The 22298-nt window shown below is 45.6% G+C and overlaps 1 protein-coding gene across 3 annotated transcripts in view; it reads right to left on the bottom strand.

Annotated features, from left to right (window-relative positions):
* SLC12A6 (solute carrier family 12 member 6) overlaps positions 1-22298 on the bottom strand; it is a 784900-nt gene that overhangs the window by 22657 nt on the left and 739945 nt on the right. For all 3 annotated transcript variants that reach the window (XM_078644820.1, XM_078644821.1, XM_078644822.1), the window contains one exon: positions 20402-20535. In XM_078644820.1, the coding sequence (XP_078500946.1) occupies positions 20402-20535 (134 nt within the window). The remainder of the gene's footprint in view (positions 1-20401; positions 20536-22298) is intronic.

Raw genomic sequence — 22298 nt, 5'->3', positions numbered from 1 at the left:
GAAAAACCTGCAACAGAATGGCTAATACATGGGACAATCACTCTGCCTGGCACAATTTTCCATTTTCAATATTGTTTGAAACATATACCAGCTGGCGTATATGAAAGGTTGGGTAAAGAATACATCAAGTCACCCTGGGAATTACCATATACACACAGATGTCGGAGTGGGGGAAAAGAGGTATTTCTTAGTGGTACAAATTGCAAAAGCGCACTAAGGGGTACACTTTTACCTCCGCCTGTTTTCACAATATCAAACTGATAAGGAAAATTCTTCCCTACATCCCAGACACGCTAAGGAAAACGGTAATGGGAGCCCTTGTATTGTCCCGCATTGACTACTGCAACTCCCTCTATCTGGGAGCAGGAGAAAAACAGCTGTCTAAACTTCAGGCAATCCAAAATGCGGCGGCCAGAGCCTTATTGAACATTCCCAGACGCCACCCCACGTCCAAAGCTATTCGGGAGCTACATTGGCTCCCGGTTAGACGCCGCATTCAATTTAAAGCTCTCTGCCTGGTCCACAGATCTCTTCACGGCAAGGGACCCGACGACTTCAATAACCTACTGCCCCGATACATTCCCCCGCGCGCACTGAGGTCATCCACCCTCGACCTCGTCTGCCAACCCAGAATAAACAGAGTCCGGTGGGGGGGAAAGTCCTTCTCCTACCAGGCGGCAAAAATATGGAACTCGCTACCCCCAGCACTTCGTGCCCAAAAATCTAAAACGAGCTTCAGGAAAGACCTAAAAACCTGGCTTTTTGTCTAGATCGATCTGTTCCTCTGCCTCCCCTCTCATCTGTATCTGTTAGCGCCAAGACGCCGCAGCATTCGTGCGCTCTACAAATATTTCAGTCAGTCAGTCAGTCATGTCAGGGTATTAACTTACACAGGGCCTGCGATGGTTCTTCGACCAACTTATCCTGCCACCTGCAAGGTTCTCCAGCTGCAGTGATAGATCCAATTTTTAGGCACCTTTCTAATGGAAGCTATATTATGTTGAATGATCACAGCTGCTGTGGCATGTTGCCAGGAATAGCCTATCTCGTAACAGTGTCAGCCAGGGTCACTTGCTGTATGCAGTATTGTTTCCTAAAACTAAGACAGACGGGGAGTCGCCGTTATGGCCCTCACTGAACATCTCTTCTATACGAATTGATACTTTAAGCATAATGAAAGCCATTCTTTTACAAAACACTGTGCCATTGGCCTCGTCCAAAGAGACGTATGAACTACAAGTTGCAAGGTCCTTTGCAGAGATACATGCCCCTTTATCGACAAACTGCCCTATACATTTCGTAGAAATGTTGGGACGTATCTTAAACATGTCTGATACCAGTTGTATTGTACATGTATTTAAGACAGTTTTTTCAGGACTGTTAGCATCATTTGAAGCAGTCCTCGGCATATTTCCAAACTTCGCGCACTCTGTGTTCGGCGGCCTGCCTCTCATTTTTGGACTCGTAGCAGGAATACTATTCTTGTTCTTTCTGCTCCGATATGGCAAGTCCAGTCACCAAAGACACCCAGATTACCTTAGAGAACACTCTCCTGGGCAATGAAGTGTCGTGAGCGCATGATACAGATTTTAGGCTTGGCTCGTTTAAGAGATCTGAATACCACGTAGTTTCTATCATTCCGACCAATCTGGCAAGATTGCATCTTACCTGTTCTACGATGCCTGCTATGTGGAGAAGAATGCGTGTTGGACATCTGTCTGACACTCCCATCAGTCCTGCCAACGGATGTTGATACTTTGCTTGGTTCGGTAACGGCCCATGCATTGCGTTGTCCCCAGCGGCTACCGATCCTGATGACGGCATTCATTGAGGTCTCACAGGTGAGATACGTGGATCGACAGGCACACAGGTACCATCTCCATCACATTTTTGTGCAATCAACCTACTTAATGAAGTGGTCCAACTTTCACCTACTGTGGTTGACTAATTCTTTACCAGCTTAGAAGATTTGATATTTTCTTTGAACAATGAGACCGACTTTTGAAATTTAGCACACAGCGTTCTGTGGGACTCTGTATTCGACCTTCACTTTTTAAAACAAACCTTCTAACTTTAGAACTTTATTTTTCGACGATTTTACTTTTTTTCCAAATATTGAACCTTTTTGGCCCAAAGTAATCTGCTTAAAGTAGAACTATTAATAGAGAACAAGACTTCTGTGAAAACTTCAAAGAAACAATATTTGATCGTGTCCTCGACCAAAACAATTTAAATATTCTGTCATGGAATGGTCTCGACTTTTTCTTCTGTATTTATAGCCATTTCATAAATGTATTTTTTAAGATTCATTCAGATAGCATCTCCAATATCATGCTATATGCTTTGATTGAAAACATTGCTTTTAAAATGCGTACAGCACAAATGCTCCTTTAGTGTACAACCATTTCGAATGCATTTTTATGTATTTGGGGGGGGGGGGGGTTTAACGCATCATGCTTTAGATATGTTTTATGTGCTTAAAATTTGGTAATGTCGAACATAATAAAGTGGAGTGGGTGTTGTATGGCGTTTTAGGATTCGAGCAGATTTCCCCCGATTTATGCCTTTATATAGGTACAATTCACTTTGCCCTAATATAGGCATAGAAATCATACCCATATTTAGACATAGCCCATGCAGTCCAAATACAGGCATGGCTACTTCCACCCATACCAAAACATCACAATGATGTCTTGGAAAATCGGCTTAAGCAGTCAGGGACCTCCCCTTGCTTGAATATTGATTAGTCCAAGAACTCATGGAGTTTACAAAGAACTACCATTCCCTTGGGGTTCTTTACTGACGATATTATGCCTGACTTTACGTCAAACTAGGCACCTTCAAGGTATAAATATGCCTTCACTTGCTCTAGCAAGACACGGTGGTTCGGAGCAGTTCGACTATCTACTTGCCCGAAGCAGCTCGCTACAGCAAGTGCCGAAGGAAGCCGACCCTCTAGCTGACGCACTGATCGAGAAGCTGTCCTTTCTCTCGCTGAGAATCCAGCTCCAGTGTTTCCAAGCTCCCCTTGCGGGGTGTTGGGAAATCGAGTTCCGAGACAGAGATACCAGACCTCCTTCATTCTAAACTAAGGTATGGAGCCGATTAGACCCTAAGAGAAATCTTGGATAGATTCTTGGCAAAGAAACTAAACCTATGCTACACCACCCTTACTTCTTCCCTAGTACTAAGACTTGGGTTAAGTACATTGGGGTAGGTGTATTTTAGAAGCAGCAGTTGAGTACTTTAAGCCTTTGTTATTTATGTATGTATTTATCTATGGTTTAGAAACCATACAATGCTTTTACAGTATTATTTTATAATACTCTTCTCGCTGTACGCATTATACTTTGCAGCCTGCATTACCATTGTAGCAGTTCACTTTACTTGTATGAGACTGTTCGATAAATCTTTTTATTGAAAACGTCAGTCTCTCTATTTTTTCTGCACCTCTGATTAAACGAAGCATGCACGATTGACTGAGTAAAATATCTATCTATTGTTTGCACAACTCTGAAGATACGTTTATTCTTGGGGAAACAAAGTTGTCATGTTTATATGGTTGTCAGAAACTAATCCCTTCTTGTGTATTTGAGAATGTTTCTAGTGACCTCTGAGCTAGCTGGCACTCACAATTAAGTTTAAGACCTAGTCGACATAAGTCCTACGTCAAATCTATAGGATATATTATTCCAATGCGCAGAGCCTATTGTGAATATAGGAACTACACTACAACTGACCCGTCTGGCAGACATCAGGGCCATAAGGAGGGCAACCTTCCAGGACAGATAGTTTAAACTCGCTCTGTGAATGGGCTCATGAGCTGTGATAACACCGTGTTCAGATGCCAAGATGACTGGAGGGAAGATCCTAAATAAGCCTTAGAGGAACTGTTTGATTATTCTGAAGGATAATAATAAAGGTGACCTGGGTCATCGTTTGAATCGAGAAATGGCCGCGAGGTGAACTCTGGTGGATGCATGAGCTAAACCTGAATGCGCCAATTGCAATAGGTATGGTTACATCTGTTCAGGTGACGAGGACAGTGGGTGTATCCGCGCCTATTGACACCATAAACAAAATCTCTTCCACTTGTGAAAATAAGTTTTGTTAATACTGTCCGCTCTGGCCGTGGAAAGTATCTCCCTACATTCCGGATGGACGGTCAGATGGGCGAATTCATTGTGCTCAGGAGCTATGCCGATAAGGGAAGAGACTCCGGATCTGGGTGCAGGACTTGACCCTCGCTTATTGTTAAGAGATAAGGTGAGACCCTAAATCGGATGTGAGATTTCTCCAACAGCAGGTGGAGTTCTGTAGCCCCAATGTGGCGAGGCCACATTGGGGCTATCAGTATCAACATGCAAGGTTCGATCTTCATCTTTGTGAGAACCTTTTGAATCAGGGGAATGGGCAGAAAGGTGCAAGCAAAGATTCTAGACCATGCCATCGAAAATGCACTTCCCCACAATCCCGGATGGTGATGCCAGCTTGCAACGAATCAGCATTTGGTGTTCTGTGGGTTCGCGAAGCGTTTGAGACTGGGTTTTCCCCACTGTGAGAATATGTGGTTGACTTCTTCTTGATCTAGTTCCCACTAATGGCAAGATGACCTCAATCTGCTGAGAGTGTCCGCCATCTCATTTGCTTTCCTGGGATATGCTCTGCTCTTTCAGATGGCCCAATTTCAGATGACTTGTGACTTTTGAGAGAGGAGAAGTGATCTCACACCCCCTTGTTTGTTTATGTAACGTATTGTGTTGTTGTTGTATTGTCTGTTCTTATGAGAACCTATGATTTCTTTATCTTGGGGAGGAAAGCCTGCAAGGCCAGATGTACTGCCTTGAGCTCGAGCAGACTGATGTGAAAGCGCTGACGAGGCTTCTGCTACTTGCTGCTGACCTGTAGGTCTTGAAAGTATGCTCCGGTCCCTTCAAGGAAGCACCGGTGGTAATGACCAACAGAGAGGGTTGAGCTAGGAATGAAAGGCCGTCTGAGAGTTGTGTCTGCTGTGCCCACCAAGCTAGGGCTTTGGCCATGGCTTGAGTAACTTTGATGATATTGTCGAACAAACCTGTCGCTTGTACCCATTGGAGGTCTAGTTCTTCCAGGAGGGGTTGCATCCTTAGCCGGCAAAACGGAACTAGAGGAATGCCTGATGACATCATCCCTAATATTGACTTGTAGACGAGTACTCAAAGACTCTTTTTTCTGAATGGACTTTGCTAATGTTATTAGCTCTAATGTTGCTCCCAATAAGGTTATAGTCCTTAATGGCTGTGGGCTTGACTTTTTCCATTTCAGAGTGAGACTTAGCTCGTTGAACAGAGCTATGCAAGCATTTGTTGATTTGTGTGCTGCTTGACTTGAATGCGCCTTGAAGAGCCAGTCATCTCAAGTATGGGAACACATGGTGTTTTGGTTTCCTTAGGAAGGCTGATACTGGAGTGAGCCACTGTAAATATACTGGGGGCTGATTTTAGACCAAAAGGAAAAACCTTAAACTGGTAGTGGCAGACAGCTGTGAACCCTCGGAATCTACTGAGGGAAAGAAGGATGAAGACGTGAAAATATGCATCCTGCAGGTCGAGAGTTGTTTAGAGGTAGGAGAATATTTTGTTATGTTACCATGCAGAATGATTGTTTTTTGAGATATGTGTTGAGATCTCGGAGGTTGAGAACAGACTGCCATTCCTAACACTTTTTGCAAATCAGGAAGAAACAGGAATAGAATACCTTACCTAGTTGCGAAAGAGACCCCCTCTATTGCTCCCTTCCGAAACATGGTCTTGACCTCCAATTTGAGCAGTTGTAGATGTTTGGGAATGGAAGAGTGCAGTGGGTTTATTAGTGGGTTCTGAACAAATTCTAGGGTGTGGCCGAATTGAATAAGGTCTAGGATCCATTGTACCTCTTGCCAATGTTGGATGACCTGGGATATTCTTCTAGTCTGAATAGTGCGGAGATAGGAATAGCAGGAGCCTGTGACAGGTCATTGGGGGATTCCAGCGTCCTTTACCTGACGTGTTGCTATTCCTCTAGGTGCAGGTCTGCTGTAGAATGCTTGAGGCGGTTGTCTGTGGGAATAAAGCAGTGGAAACTGCTGGGAGGTAGATGTGTAGGAGGGATATCGGTATTGCTGATAGCATCTTGAACTCAAGAGTCCTCTGCAATTAAGCTGTCTCTGTGTCTGTCTTTATTGCGTGGAGGGAAAAACAACCTTTACAATGCAGTCATTACATCGCAACATCCTTTACAATGCATGTCATTACAACGCAGCCATTACATTGCATGTCACTACAACGCATGCCATTACAATGCATGTCACTACAACACAGGCATTACATCGCAAGTCATTACAACGCATACCATTACAACGCATAGTACCCTTACACTAACCGACACTTACCCTACTTTTGCAGTCTGCCCTCCTTGTCCAGAGGCGCAGAGATCGACATGGAGGAGTTCTTTGATCTTCGTTGGGCTGCCTGTGTAATTACTGAGACTGGCTTTGGATAGCCAGCTAGACAAGCCAGGGCATCCTCTATGCTTTATATTTCTTGTCAATGCGTGGAAGAACCGCCATGACTGTGGCTGGATTTTTCATTATTTTTAAGCCCTCTTCCCAAATATAGCTGGCAATGGAAAGGCTCCTTAAAATCATAAAAAACTGTCCATCTGCTTGGTGGGAATCTTTTAGCTGCCCCTTTTTAACAAATTATTAAAACTCCCAATATTTTCAGGTGGCGAGCCCATTCAGGTGGGTGATGGAGAGGATGGCATAGGGATAAGGTACTCATCCCATTCTGTGTGAGCGTTGCAAAGCTCTCCTTCCTCTCGCTCATCTTCAGCGGTATCTAGATCATGGAGTATGGCTGTCTGTGCTGTATGCTTTACTGAGATAGGCAATGTTGTAGTTCTTTGTACTAGAGCGGATGGTTGAGCAGCGCGTGATCTGGTAGGGGTGGATGCCTGTGGCATATTAGCTGTAGTAGTTGGAAATAGCTTCCTATAATCTGAAAGTATGAACTTCAAGCCAGAAACCAGAGATCCAGATAGAAAAACCATGTCCTCCTGGAATGGCTGCTGATACTGGTCATGGGAAGAAAAATAGTGCTGTTTATATTCCTCATCGCAGGCCTCCTGTTCATCTTGGCATTTTACATGCAACTTGGAGGGACTACTTGTGACCCCATAGGGCCCGTCATCATCCGAGTTTCCTGCCTCCAAGAGATGAGCTTTAACTAGGATTGTGACTTTCCTTGGAGAGATGTTTTCTGGGGTTAAAAGCTGGTTCTTTAATGTTTTGCCATTTTTTCTATAGTCGGTGGTGTCGCTAACATCTTATTTGCTGTTGGAGGTGTAGTCGTCGCTGGTATCACAGTCATCGGCAGGGTTATCGTAGTTGACAGAGGAGCTGTGTACAGTGTCGTCGACAATGAGATCAGGGAAATCTTCAGCATTGACAGTCTAATCATACATAGATGCCGTCGACAACAATGTCGTCGTCGAGAAGGTGGTGGACAACGTAGTGATTGTAGTTGTCGCCGTCAATGATTATGCTGCCGTACATGGTTTAGTCGTCAGCGTTTAATCTGCGAGCCCTGATTCTACGATGTTATCATAGACACAGTGTGCCCTAGTTTCAAAGAGTTCTGATTGTTATTTGCAAGGATAGCTACAAGTCACCCACAGGTCTAACGTTGAGTGCTCACGCTCGATCTTCAGTACAGACCATCTCTTATGGACACATGCTTTATACCCATATATCTCCCCACATAAGCGATGTAGCATACTGAACTGACAGATAGGATGTACACTGGGATGTGGCTATAACTGTCGCAATGACATGCCACCGGCATGATGTTTAATTCCTGTGATTGCTAATATATGTGTACTGTATTTTACATTCAAATGCTAATAAAGATTTTTCAAAAAAATATGTTTTAGTCGTCAGCGCTTGTTGACTATCTACCGGCAGGCAGAGCTGAAAAAGGCTTTTTGAATGAGTGACTGGTCCTAGGAGGTGGACTAGGTGGCTCGGAGGATGACCTTTTGACCTTTTCCGAAGAGGCAGAAGGTTTTTTCTCTCCTTTTTGAAGACAACAACTTAGATTTGTGAGGAGATTTTGAAGGACTGTGGCCTTTGCAAGAAGGATTAGTTACTTACCTGTAATTCTAGTTCTCTTCCAGGGGTATCCTCATCAAAGTCATAAGCATTAGAATATTCCCGCCCATGCGCGGTACCACGGAATTATATGTGCCCCACATATATATACTTATATATATATATATATATATATAAATAAGCAATTGCAGCCAAATAAACAGTAGAGCTGAATTATGCTGTAAAGAATTTCCACCATACATGTACCTCTGCATTAGAAACATGAGAAACAACACCAAAGATTGTTTAGAAACTGTTTTAATGCTTAGAAAGCAGTAGAAATTCTTATAACTCACTGAAAGCATAGAAAGCTCCTAGGCTGTATTGCAAACACACAGTCTAAAAAGACTGAAAAGCTAACCTGTAGCTGCATGCAACAAAAAACTGACAACGTGCCTTTAAGGCACCCATGACCCTCAGCTTCCCATCATGCCCCAGGGGTGACAGTTAGGTCAGTTGTTCTTTTCGAAGACTGAAATACCAAGTAACAAGTAGGTTAACCATATCTCCTCATTAACGAATGTCCTTTGCCCGGGGAGGCGGGAGCGTTGCTTATGACTTTGATGAGGATACCCCTGGAAGAGAACTAGGATTACAGGTAAGTAACTAATCCTTCTCTTCCAGGGGATCCTCATCAATAGTCATAAGCATTAGAATAGAATAGCGAGCCTCACCTCATCCCTGCGGGCAAAGGAATAACAAGACAGTAATGTTATCAACAAGCCTGAGCAGGCCATAGGCTACCCAAACAGATTCCTCAAGGAGGCTTGCCCTACTTGAGTATCAGCCCTGGAATCAGATTCTAGACAGTAATGCCTCGTAAATGCATGAACTGATTTCCAGGTTGCAGCCTTGCATATCTCTGACATTGGAATGTCATGTAAGAAAGCTACCGTGGCTGCTTTCCCTCTAGTGGGATGCGCTTTGGGTGACACCAATAAAGGCTTGCCTGCCAGCTGATAGGCCAATTTAATGCATGAAACAATCCACCTGGAGATGGATCTCTTGGCCGCTGGAAAGCCCGTTCTCATTGAACCATAGTTCACAAACAGCTGATCCGTCTTCCTGATACCCTTGGTCTTTTCCAAATAGAACTTGAGCACTCTCTTAAGATCCAAGGAGTGCAGCAACCGCTCGTAGGATTTGGAAAGAACGAAGGGAGGGAAATGGACAGATTTATATGAAAATCAGAAACCACCTTAGGCAAGAAGGAAGGATGAGCTCTCAGGACTACTCTATTGTGGTGGAAAACAGTATATGGTTCCTTAGTACAGAGCGCTTGTATCTCACTCTGCGTGCTGACGTAATCGCCACTAAAAAGGCAGTTTTCCAAGAGAGATGTTGCAAAAGGCCTTGTGGATGGGTTCGAAAGGAGGTGACATTAACCTGGATAGAACCAGGTTCAATTCCCAAGGAGGAGAAGGATTGCGCACAGGGGGATAGACTTTCTTCAACCCCTGGAGGAAATCCTTGACTACCGGAACCTGAAAGAAAGAAATCTGGTTAGGTGATTTCCTGTACGCTCCTATGGCTGACAGATGCACTCTAATGGAAGCATATTTCAACCCCGAAGTTGCCAAGGAAAGGAGGTATGGAAGAATTACTTCCTCCTGCCCTTTAGTAGGATCTAGGTGACGATCCCTTCACCATACGTAAAACCTTTTCCACTTGAACGCATAGGACTCTCTCGTGGAAGGACTCTTAGCCTCTTTTAAAATGTGCATACATTCGGGAGGCAGGTTCAGATGCCCATATTGCAGGACCTCAGGAGCCATGGTGTCAGGTTTAGTGATGGGACGTTGAAATGCAGTATCCTCCCGTTCATCTTGCTCAACAGGTCCGGCCTGCAAGGAAGCCGTCTGTGTGGACACACAGACAGATGCAGAAGGTCCGGGTACCACCACTGCCGTGGCCAATCCGGAGCTATCAAGATCATCTCCATGTCCGACCTGAGGAGCTTGGACACCACCTTCGGAATCAGAGCCAGGGGAGGAAACGCGTAAGCAAATGTTCCTGACCAATCCATCAGGAGAGCATTCCCCTGCGTCCCTGGCCGGTGGAATCTGGACGCGAAGGCGTGGCATTTTGCGTTTTCATCGTCTGCAAACAAGTCTATGGTTGGACGACCCCGACAACGAAAAAGTTCTTCTACCACTTCGTCGTTTAGCACCCAGTCTGGCTGATCTTCGAAGTGCCTGCTGAGTGCGTCTGCCTTGGTGTTTAATTCGCCTGGAAGGTGTACTGCCACTACTGATAGGCCCCGAGCCAGTGCCAGATCGCCTGAGCCTCCAGGGAGAGAGGGCGAGATCGTGTGCCCCCTTGCTTGTTCAGATAGAACATGGTGGGGGTATTGTCTGTCTGCACTAGGACTGAGTCGGTGTTTATAGCTGGAAGAAAAGCCTTGAGAGCTAGATGAACTGCCGAAGCTCCAGCATGTTGGTGTGGTAGGTTTGGTGCTGAGTTGACCACCAACCTTGAATTTGAAGGCACCCCATGTGTGCCCCCCAGCCCTCTAGAGAAGCGTCCGTGACCACGGACAGTGTTGGAAGAGGTTGGTGAAACGGTACTCCCAGCAACACATTCTGCGGGCGAGTCCACCATAAGATGGACGTCCTCGCTGCCTGGGACAAATTGATTCGATCCTCCCAATCCCCGGTTGCTTGGTCCCACTGGTCCTCTAGAGCCTGCTGCAGAGGCCGCATTCTCTGTCTGGCGTTAGGTATCAGAAAAATGCAGGACGCCATGGAGCCCCGCAGGGAAGCTACCTGTTTGACTGATGGATTTCGAGACTGGAGGAGAGTCCTGCACTTTTGTTTCATAGATGATAGTCTATCCTCCGAAGAAAACGCTTTTCCTAAACTTGTGTCCAGAACTGCGCCCAGGTAGTGGATGCTGTGGGTCGGTTGTTGGACAGACTTTTCCATGTTCACATAGAGGCCTAGCTTGTGTAACTGCTGTAGGCACAGTTAAAAGTCGCTGAGTACCTATCGGGGAGATGGGCCTTTCAGGAGCCAGTCGTCCAGGTATGGATAGACGAAGAGCCCCTTCTTGTGTAGATAAGCCGCAACCACTGCCATGCATTTGGTGAAGACTCGTGGTGCTGACTTGAGCCAGAAGGGCAGCACTTTGTACTGGTAGTGCTTGCTTCCTACCACAAATCTCAAGTATTTCCGATGGTGAAGGGCGATCGGAATATGAAAGTACGCATCTTGCAAATCCACCGAACACATCCAATCCCCGACTTGAAGATGTGGGCATATTTGGTGAAGAGCCAACATGCGGAACTTTTCTTTGACCACCACCTTGTTTAGAAGGCGAAGGTCCAAGATGGGTCTGAACTTGTCCTCCTGATCTTTTTTGGGGACAAGAAAGTATCTGGAGTAGACTCCTTTTCCCCTTTGAGAGGGAGGAACCTCCTCGATGGCTCTTTTTTGGAGAAGAGTCTTGACCTCTCTTTGGAGACGGTTTAGTTGGTACGGGCGAGACTTTTTTGGAGGTATGGGCTTTGGGATCGCACGGAAACGTAGTGCATATCCATTGCGCAGTATATTCAGCACCCAACGATCTTTTGTGATGCTGACCCACTCTGCCAGAAGTTGCAAAGCACTTCCTCCCACTGGAGTGGGCAACGGCGCCAGAGGAAGCCACTCCTCTCGTTGTGGAAGAGGACTGCTGATGACCTCCTCTACCTCTGTTGGATTTGCCTCCTCGAAATTGGGTTTTTCCCTGATTTTTGTTCTGGGACCACTGAGGGGTGTGAACCCTCTGTTGAGGCCCTCTGCCCTTGTTGGATTTGAAGCGTCGTTTGAATTCCTTCTTCTTCTCCAAACCGACCGCTTTTACCGTGTCCAGTTCGGTTTTCATCCGGGTCATTTCCTCATCCGCGTGTTCCCCGAAGAGAGAGGACCCAGAGAAAGGAAGATTCAAGATTCGTTGTTGAGCATCAGGTTTCAGGCCTGTTAAGCGTAACCAAGAATACCTTCTGGCACATAATCCATGAGAATAAGAATGCGCCGCCAACACTGCACCGTCCGCCGCGGTGCTTATCATTTGGTTTGCCACCAGACAGCCTTCCGTTTGTGTCTCTTCAAAGTCCTTTTGGTCCTCCTTCGGGAGCTTGGCTTTGAAGCGCTCCATCGAGTCCCATAAGGCTCTGTCATATCTTCCCAGCAGCGCGGAGGCACTGGATACCTTCAGGGCAGAAGCGGCAGCATTACAAACTCTGCGAACCCATGAGTCCTGTGTCTTACTGTCCTTATCTGGCGGGACAGAAGATGAAGGAGCGACTGCATGGGTCTTCCGAGCCGCTGCCACAATCACAGAATCTGCTGGTGGATCAGAGTTGACAAAGACTGGGTCTGAGTAAGCAGGCTTGTATTTCGTTTGTATATGAGCCGGCACTGCTCTGATGGTTGCAGGGGTGAGGAAAATGTTCTTGACTGGTTCCATGAGTCCTGGGACTAAAGGAAGCAACGGACGGGAGGAAGATTTTTGGTGTAATGTCTCAAAAATTAGTTCTTCTACTCCTGCGATGGGAACTGCGTCGCCTCTCACGCGATCTTCTGGAACGTTCTTCCCTTCATGGAGAACGAGATCTTCTGGGACGTTCCTCTCTTCTTGGAGAACGAGATCTATCTGGTCTCCTTTCAGGTGAACGTGCTGCCTGTCGCCTGGGAGGACTGACTCTGTCTACTTCAGCCACCAGCCTTTGCAGCGGAGATCTATGTTCCGGGCTGATGTACTTCCGAAGGCGTTCCGTAGCCCCTGATTCCTGCCAATTTTGCAGTGGTGCATACGATCTAGGGGACAGCCTCACCCCAGGAGCAGAAACCTCTGACCGACGTGGAGGAGATTTATGGACAGGACTTCTGGTGTTTGAAGATGATCTGGAGGAACCTGAAGACTGAGAAGATGAGTGACGCGAAGCCGATTCCGTAACAAGAATCGCAGAGTGCCTCAACGTCGATCTATCCCTCATCGTCGATGAGTGATGCGAAGAACGACGGTCTCTCGACGTCGAACGGCGCTGACTTGCCGACGATGGAGCTTTGTCTCTCGACATCGAGTGTCTACGTGACGACAGCGGTGGAACTCTGGACATCCTCGACACCGAACGTCGACGAGACCTCGACTGAGATCGCCTCTTCGACGCCAATCGACGCCTGGTTGTCGACAGCGGAGGGGTCTAGGTCCTCGACGCCGGACGTAGCCCTGTTGACGTCGGCGGGGGAGTCACACTTCTCGACACCGATCGTCGTCGAGATGACGACGGCGGAGGTGTGCCTCCCCTCGACGCCGATCGTCACCGGGTTGCGACGGAGATGGGGTCTTGTTCCTCGACGCCGATCGTCGCCGAGTTGACGACGGCGGAGGGGTCTTGGTCCTCGACGCCGATCGTCGTTGAGTTGACTATGGCGGAGGGGTCTTGGTCCTCGACGCCGATCGTCGGCGAGTTGACGACGGCGGAGGGGTCTTGTTCCTCGATGCCGATCGCCGCCCGGTTGACGACGGCAGAGGAGTGACCTCCCTCGACGCCGATCGTTGCCTGGTTGACGGCGGCGGAGGGGATTTCGCCGACGGAGCTGGCATCCTCGACGTCGGCGGCGAACCCGATCTTCTTATCGACGGCGAGCCCACCGTCGATGGTCGTTTTTCAGCTGGAAAACCCACCGGTAGATGTTTCTTCAGCGCTGAGCCCGACGTTGAAGGACGTGAAGACATACCTTTTGAAGGACTTCTGGCCCTCTTGATGCCCTTCCTCTCTGGGATCTTCCTCTGGAGGACCTTTGAGCCAGTCCATAAATGCGGTTTCTTTCTCTGTCTTTGAGAGTTCTCTCAGACAGGCGTTCGCAGTGTGGACAGTTCTTAGGATCATGATGATCAGGCAAGCAAAGTATACAGACATCATGACTGTCTGATTTTGCCTTCTTGTTACCACAAGAAGGACAGTTGTCAAAAAGAGAAGGCATTTTACAATAAAATGCCACACAAAAAACTGTCTAAAAAGACAGAACCTTACTTGACAAGATGTTAAAAGTCAAAGTAAGTACCAAAGGATAGAAAATTGAAGTAAATTTCTGTCAGAAAAGCCAGAAAATAGTGGAGCTGTGTTACCAGGGTCCTTCCTGAAGGAGCCGGAAAGAACAACTGACCTTACTGTCACCCCTGGGGCATGATGGGAAGCTGGGGGTCATGGGTGCCTTAAAGGCACGTTGTCAGTTTTTTGTTGCATGCAGCTACAGGTTAGCTTTTCAGTCTTTTTAGACTGTGTGTTTGCAATGCAGCCTGGGAGCTTTCTATGCTTTCAGTGAGTTATAAGAATTTCTACTGCTTTCTAAGCATTAAAACAGTTTCTAAACAATCTTTGGTGTTGTTTCTCATGTTTCTAATGCAGAGGTACATGTATGGTGGAAATTCTTTACAGCATAATTCAGCTCTACTGTTTATTTGGCTACAAGTGCTTATTTTTATATATATATGTATATATATATATATACATATATATGTATATATATATATATACATATATATGTATATATATATATATATATATATATGAGTATATACATATGTGGGGCACATATAATATATTGTTTCCGGGGTCCCGCGCATGGGCGGGAATATTCTAATGCTTATGACTATTGATGAGGATCCCCTGGAAGAGAACCATGAGCTGTCTTTTTTGAGGCTTTTCTAAGCGGTTTAGAGGAGGATCGGGAATGGGGTGATCTCGCCTTCAATCTTCAAGAAGACGAAGAGGATTCCTCACTATCAGATTCCGAAACTGCCTCTTTTCTAGTTTTGAGATTTTGAAGCCAGATAAGCAGACTTCCTTCTCTATCCTTCAAAGTTTTGATTGAAAAGGTCTTTGGGAGAATGATTTGGGTAGAAGCAATAAATGCAGTTTTGGCGCGGGTCTTCAGAGTCTAAACTCTTTTTACCACAGGTACTGCAGGCTCTGAAGAGACTTTTCTTCTTCTTGTCTGACATGCTGGTTAAATGAAGTCAGATTTCTATGAAGGAAAACACTGTGGGTAGAAGGTAAATACTTCCAGTGTACCAAAATATTGGAAATATTCTCTTGAAAGTATTCAAGTAGGAAATAACTGAGCAGAGCTCAGTGGAGACTCCCTAGCACAATGTGTGGTAGAACATCTGTGGGGCTGGAGCTTCTCCAGGAGTGTTCTAGAGAGCAAAGAAGCCTGATAGGTTGAAAAATTGAAGGGCATAGGGCCTTCGTGCTCTATCTTTAACATTGCATTACTATTATATGGTACCGGGGACTCCCATCTTAATGATGGGGAATGGTGCAAGCATGTGAATCTATAAAAGTTCCAATACTGGAGTAACAGTATAATACCTGGCTGCTTCGTCAAGGATCCTGTAGACGGTGTCTTTGACAATAGTATTTTTGTGCTTCAAAGTTGTACTACAGCGAAGGTGCCATTGACATCTGTCGGCAATGGTGCGGTCTGCATCGATGGTATTGCAGTCGATGACGTCATCAAAATCCTTGAAGAACTAAGCTATTGTAGATGTTGATGTTGAAGATGTCACCTTCTTTGATGGTGGCCTCTACAACGGTTTATTTCACGATGTGTCTTGACGATGAGGGGTCTGTCAATGCTTTTTTTAGTCTGATTTAGAAGGTACCCGAAATGAAAGAATGGGAGGCTCTGACCTGTAGTTTTTATGTAGAAGATGACTTTTTTCCGCAGAATCTTCTTCGAAGGCAGGAAATCTACCTGTGTGCATTTTCTCTTGGCCCTTAAGGACTTTCCTAACGGGCTCATCATAAGAGTTGCTTTCTGAGCGACCATCTCTTTTCTGGGTTTTTTGAGAGATCTAGATGTTCCCTCACATCTATCTCCAGAGGATGGATTCTCTCTTGCCTTCATATTTTGGAGACAAATCAGTAATCTGCCCTTTCGGTCTTTGAGATATTTTGAAGAAAAAGTACAGCGGTGCTTAAGTTCTTGGCCTTCCCCTTTTAATGAAAACAGTACAGGCTCTCCTTATGAGGGTCATCAGAGGGGATCCTAAGCTTACCACAGCAACCGTAAGATCACAAAACAAACTTTCCAGAGACTTCAGTCAGAATTAACAACGAAGTGATGTTAGACTAAAGGTGTTGTCAGTTGAGGTTGAAGCCAAAAGTTGATAAAATCTACTTCAGAGAAAGTTAAAATCAGCAGAGCTCAGGGAAGCTCCCCTTCACATGACTTGCAGTAGGAATGGTGGCTCTAGAGGAGACCGGTGCATTCTGAGCTGGTTCCTGATTGGCTGGAGTTTGGTTGTTTTCAAAGGATGTGAACTGGTTGACAATAGCACTACTTTGAACTGAATTGAGTTATGCTTTTCCTTTATACGGCTTGCTAAAACTACAGTGGGACTCCCACCTCGATGACTGCGAATATTTAAGTATGAGAATCTATGAATGAATACTGGAGAAAAGTACCTTCCCACTAGCATTTTGTAGGTCTATTAGATAGGATGAACTGGAATAGTGTTCCTCAGGGAATTCTGCTAACCTCCCCATATGTATCACCATAGACATCAACGTACCCTCCAGAATTTAGCTTGGCTGTGGAAAGTACCAGGAGTTGTGTGAGTTCTGGGCTTGTGTCACTGTTAAGCATCTGTGTGTTGCATGTAGTGCTTTGGATTCACATGCTGTGCAAAATCTAGCGCTGGGCTTGGATGTTACAAGTTGTTTTTCTTCAAAGAGGTCTTTCAATTCACAAGGTATCTGTGACTCCTCTTCTAGGAGTAAATGTGCATGGTCACTGACTCCACTGTTAGATTGTTTTTTGCCCGAAGAGTGAGTTGTGAATAAGGAGTAATGTGCATATAACAGAACAATGACCATGCAAGCAGAAGGAAACGTATTAGAGAGGAAAAATCAAAACGTCTGCGTCAACCACTATCTACTGGGAGGAGGGTGGACGCATGTGAATCGACAGCACTACATGCAACTAACATACGCTTGCAGGGTCACATTCCATTGATGTAATGTGTGGCTGTAGCTACACATTCTGTGCAAAGACTGAAAAACTGTCTTCCTGTAAATGGTGGCAGCCATTGGATGGGGCAGAGGTTTGAAACAACGTTCTGAGGACAGCCTGACCAACTCTGGCTTGTTCTGTTGATAGCACGTCCACACAATAATGTTTTGTAAAACTGTGGAGTGGGTCAAGTGTAAGCTTCACAAATGTCTGCTATGCGAATATTTTCAAGGAAAGCCATAGTATCACCCTGTGTGTGGGTGCAAAGTGGGCGGGAGGGTAGGGTTTTCGCTTTATTATGACAGGTTTGGATGCACTTGACCATCCACTTGGATATCCCTGCCTTTAAAATGGCATGTCCTTCAAGGGGTTTTGAGAAGGCTACAAATATCTTCTGTGCATTACGAAAAAGTTTGGCGTTATCAATGTAAAACACAAGAGCACATTTAATGGCTTGAGTGTAGAGTGCTCTTTTAGCTACTGAGTCAGGTGTGGGAAGAAGACTGGGAGCTCAATAGACTGGTTGAGGTGGAAGGCAAAGGGCACCTTGGGCACAAAACTTAGCATTGGTTTTAAGAATCACTTTATCATTATGGAAGAAGGGATCTTAAAATGTAAGGACTTGCAACTCACGTATGCGTCTAAGTGAAATAATTGAAAAAGGAAGGCCACCTTCCAGGAGAGAAATTGAAGAGGGCATGAATGCATGGGCTCAAAGGATGGATCCATCAGTATTGTAAGGACAATGTTAAAGTTCCAAGAAGGGGCGGGGAGTTCCATGGGTGAAATGACCTGTTTAAGGCTTTCCATGAAGGCTTTGATAACTGGGATTTTGAAGGAAGACAAATGTCTCTGGTTTGCATGTATGCTGCATAGGGGCTAGTTGGGATCTGACTGAGGTATAGACCAAAGAGGCTCTTTAAAAATATCAGGAGAAGATTTGACCAACTCTTTTAGCATGGGGAGATATTGTAAAGAGTGCTCTGTCTTGGAGGGATCTCTAAGATTAAATCCTCTTTCTCTGGGATTGTGTAGAGGTCTACCTTGTGACAGGCGATGGCACACTACTGAATGACGCTATGGTATGCCGTAGTGTCATTGGGGAGTAAGGCCCTGGATAGGGATGTATTCTACATCTGGGTCCACATCGTAGTCCTCCCAAGGGTGACTGCAAGAACCATGGTACATAGGTGTGAAACCTTCGGCTGATGAAGAGGGGGTTGGGCTGCTGGTGTTGGAAAAAGACTCTTGGTGTCATGTGGTGGAGCAGGAGGTGGAGGTGACGATGGAAGAGGTGGAGAGGGAAGAAAAGGAGGAGGAGGAGATGGTGGAGAAGGAATACGAGGAGGCAATTTGTCCTTGGGCCTTTTGTGAAGGTCCTGAACCTTCAGTGGTTGAGTGTCCTCGGGAGCAACTTTGCCCTTTTGGGGTAGAAGCTTCTCAGAGGATGTATTCTTTCCAGTGAGCAGGTGAAGGATGATTTTGCACTGTCTGACGTAAACTCTTCCTGAAATGCAGTGGCAAAGTGAGCAAGGCACTCACGTCTGAGCATACCCTGCCAACTTATGGCGAACAAAGCGATACAAAAGGGGGTGGTGAAGGACGGAGCATCTGAACCAATCAAACACTTACACCCAGTCAACAGATCTGGGTTTAATCCATCACCGTTCTTTAGCCCACTCTGCCACCCCAGTTCAGACATGGCCATATGCAAATCAGTCTGACCCTGTGCCTCATGGGAACAGTCCAGCCCGAACTGCAAAGCCATGCCTTCCCTGGACCGGAAACAAGCTACCTAGGACCGGTTTCTGGCAATTCAGCCGTCTTCAGCCAGGCTTGCTTGAATCCAGTGGCAAAGTGAGCAAGGGACTCACGTCTGAGCATACCCTGCCAACTTATAGCGAACAAAGCGGTACAAAAGGGGGTGGTGATGGACGGAGCATCTGAACCAATCAAACACTCACACCCAGTGAAGAGATCTGGGTTTAATCCATCACCGTTCTTTAGCCCACTCTGCCACCCCAGTTCAGACATGGCCATATGCTAATCAGTGCTAGACTGTTCCCTGTGCCTCATGGGAACAGTCCAGCCCGAACTGCCAAGCCATGCCTTCCCTGGACCGGAAACATGCTTCTTAGGACCGGATTTGCGGCCATTTCTGAGGGGTGACTGGAACGGGGACATCTACAGTACTCACTCGTGCTGTTGTCTTGAGACGTGGACCAGAGCCCACTGAGGTGGATGGGGAATCCTCAGTGTTATCTTCTTCCTCTTTCTGGAGGAGCTTTTCACTAAGCTATGAGTTGTCGGAGTGGATGTACTCGTGGCTCTTTCTCAGCAGACAGGGGTAGGCTACCCCAAAGATATCGGGCAGGTACGATATAGACCAGGCCACGCTGGTGTGTGCCAACCATCAACTTTGGCTTGGGAAGAGAGTATTTTTGCTTCAGAACGTCGAACAGCAGTCACAGTGGTTTTTGTCATGGTCCGGCGATAGGCACAAGTTGCACACAGCATGCAGGGCGGCCCGGGGATATATAGTGTGACCCTCGGGTCATCTCTTGAAAGCGTCCGTTCCATCACCTTGAAAGAGTCATCATTTTCTGAAGGGAGGCTGGAGCATGCAGTGTCCCGAAGTGCCCAGAGAGCCCTGAGGCCTGGACACTGGTGGATGAAGGAACGGCAGATGGAACAGGTGTGACTGTAGAGAATGAACGTCAAATATTGTTTGTGCGACAGGATGGAAATCAGCAGACTCAAGGCTATGACAAACTCGTTGAGACCGGCAGCTCACTGGATCACGTCCGTATCAGATGGCGGACACAAATAATCTAACAGGAGTAGGAGTAGGCGACTGATGTTAAAAGTGCACGTGGCCCTATTTGTTTGCTCCAATGATACCCTGACAGCAAGGCATCTGGATTTACTTTGGCACTACTTTGTGTCCACTGCATGGAGAAAAGTTTGCAGGCACATTTTGATAGTTCAGTAAGCAGAGAATCTGTGTGAAGGGTACCAATCAAAACCGGCCATTTCAGTTTGGGTGGTGAGATTTTCCTGCGTGTCTAGCACTCCAATTTGTTTTCTTATGAGTTTACTTTGTTCTAGAAAGTAAAACAAACCATTATGGGTTTACTGGGGCGACTGGCAGACAGAATCCAAAAGAAATAAAGTGAATGAAAGAATTAACTAATCTGAAAACTGGAATACAAAACCTGAAAAAGGATACAATTCTCATCACCGTCGGGATTCTTGGGAGGCCCGGGCATATTCAGCAGGACCAGTTTGGCGTCGTGCGACTTATTGACAATAACTTCATTTAATTTGACCGCAGTGTGCATGCGCCTCACATTTGACTGGTCCCTGAACACGAGAGGGAGGAGAAATAAAGGACAGGTTATACAACTTGAAATATACATTGAAATTACCACATCTGTGCAAATTCACTTGTACAATGAATTTGATGAATGTCATTCTTTGCTACTGCATCCAGACTCTACTGTAACAGAATCATTTTTGTGGGGCACAACAGAGCCTGTTCTAAGTCTCCATTTTAGCTTCACCTTTTAGCTTGACATCTTTTTCTAATGGTGACTTTTTACATGTTTTACACTTATACTATAATGTACTGAAAAGCTATTCTACATCATTTTTTTGTGGAGCTCAACAGAGCCTGCTCTAACTCTCCATTTTAGCTTCACCTTTTAGTGTTGTATTTCTATCTAGGACCCTAATTCGATATTCTTAAATTATGCCCTTGTATGGCTATAATAAATAATATCCTTATAAAGGCATAAGAATCATATCCATATTTAGTCGTAGCCCATGCAGTCCAAATTAAGCAAGGCTACTTCCCCAGACTCCTAGAAAGTACAACGCGTTCTTTAAACAAATCAAACCTCCAGCAACCTGGGAAATCCCCATGTTTTTGTTTTGACTTGTCCTAGAACTCCTGGAAGCACTGAAAGAATGGCCAGTTCTTAGTGACATCTTTATTGACGTCTTATGTCCAAAACTTACGTCAAACCAGGCACCTTTCAGGTATAAATATACCAACGTTGCCATAAGCAAACACACGGTGGTTTGGAGCAGAGCGGCTATCTACTTGCCCAAGAGCCCAGCTGATGAGAGAGCCCACGGACGCCGCCCCTCCCTTTTGACGCACTGAGAAAGACGCTGTCTTTTTCTCCAGCCGAGAAAATCCAGCTCCGGTGTTTCCAGCCGCCCTTGCGGGTTGCTGGGATATCGAGTCATGAGAGAGAGATACCAGACCACCTGCTTTCTATTACCCAGGTATGGGCTGACTAAACCCTTAAAGAGAATTCTTGATTCAGATTCCTTGGCAAAAACCAACTTAACTTAAACTGCTACTTACTTACTCATTCCCACGTATTAGGCTTAGGTCAGGTACACCGGGGTAGGCGTATTTAGAAGCACCAGTTGAGTACGTTAGTCAATGTATTTATGTATGTATATATTCTATCCATTTTAAAGTATCATATGGCTAAGAAACCATATCAATGCTTTTACAGTATTATTTGATAATACTCCTTTTACTGTACGCACTTTACTTTATGATAAGTATTGCAATTATGGCAATTCATTTCTCTTGCATGAGAAAGAAGACTGCTCAATAAATAACACCTTTTATTGAAAACGCCCGTCTCTCTATTTCTCTGCACTCTGGTGAAACTAAGTATGCACGATTGACTGAGTAAAATAGCTGTCTATTGTTTTCACACGACTCTAGAGATACACTCTTATTCTGAGGGAGCAAAGTTGTCATGTTTTATGGTTGTCAGAAGCTAATTCCTTCTCGTCTATCCAGGGAAGTTAAACTCCTCGTTTATTCGAGAAAGTTTCTAGTGACCTCTGAGCTAGCTGGCAAAACTAATTAAGTCTAATATAGTCAGTAGAGACCTAGTCGACCTCAGTCCTACGTCTACACTGCTGTTTATATTATTCCAATGCGCAGAGCCTATTGGGAATATAGGAACTACACTACATGGCGCCCAACGTTTGGTAAGGCGATAATCTAACGCAAGACACTAGAATAACTCAGTCGTGCTTTTTCACACAGAACCCCTTTTTCCCGTAAAAACTCCAAAAGACGTCTGGAGTGGGTA

This window comes from Lissotriton helveticus, chromosome 5_1, assembly GCF_964261635.1.
Source record: "Lissotriton helveticus chromosome 5_1, aLisHel1.1, whole genome shotgun sequence".
Classification (NCBI taxonomy): Eukaryota; Metazoa; Chordata; class Amphibia; order Caudata; family Salamandridae; genus Lissotriton; species Lissotriton helveticus.
This window is presented reverse-complemented; position numbering and strand designations above follow the sequence as displayed.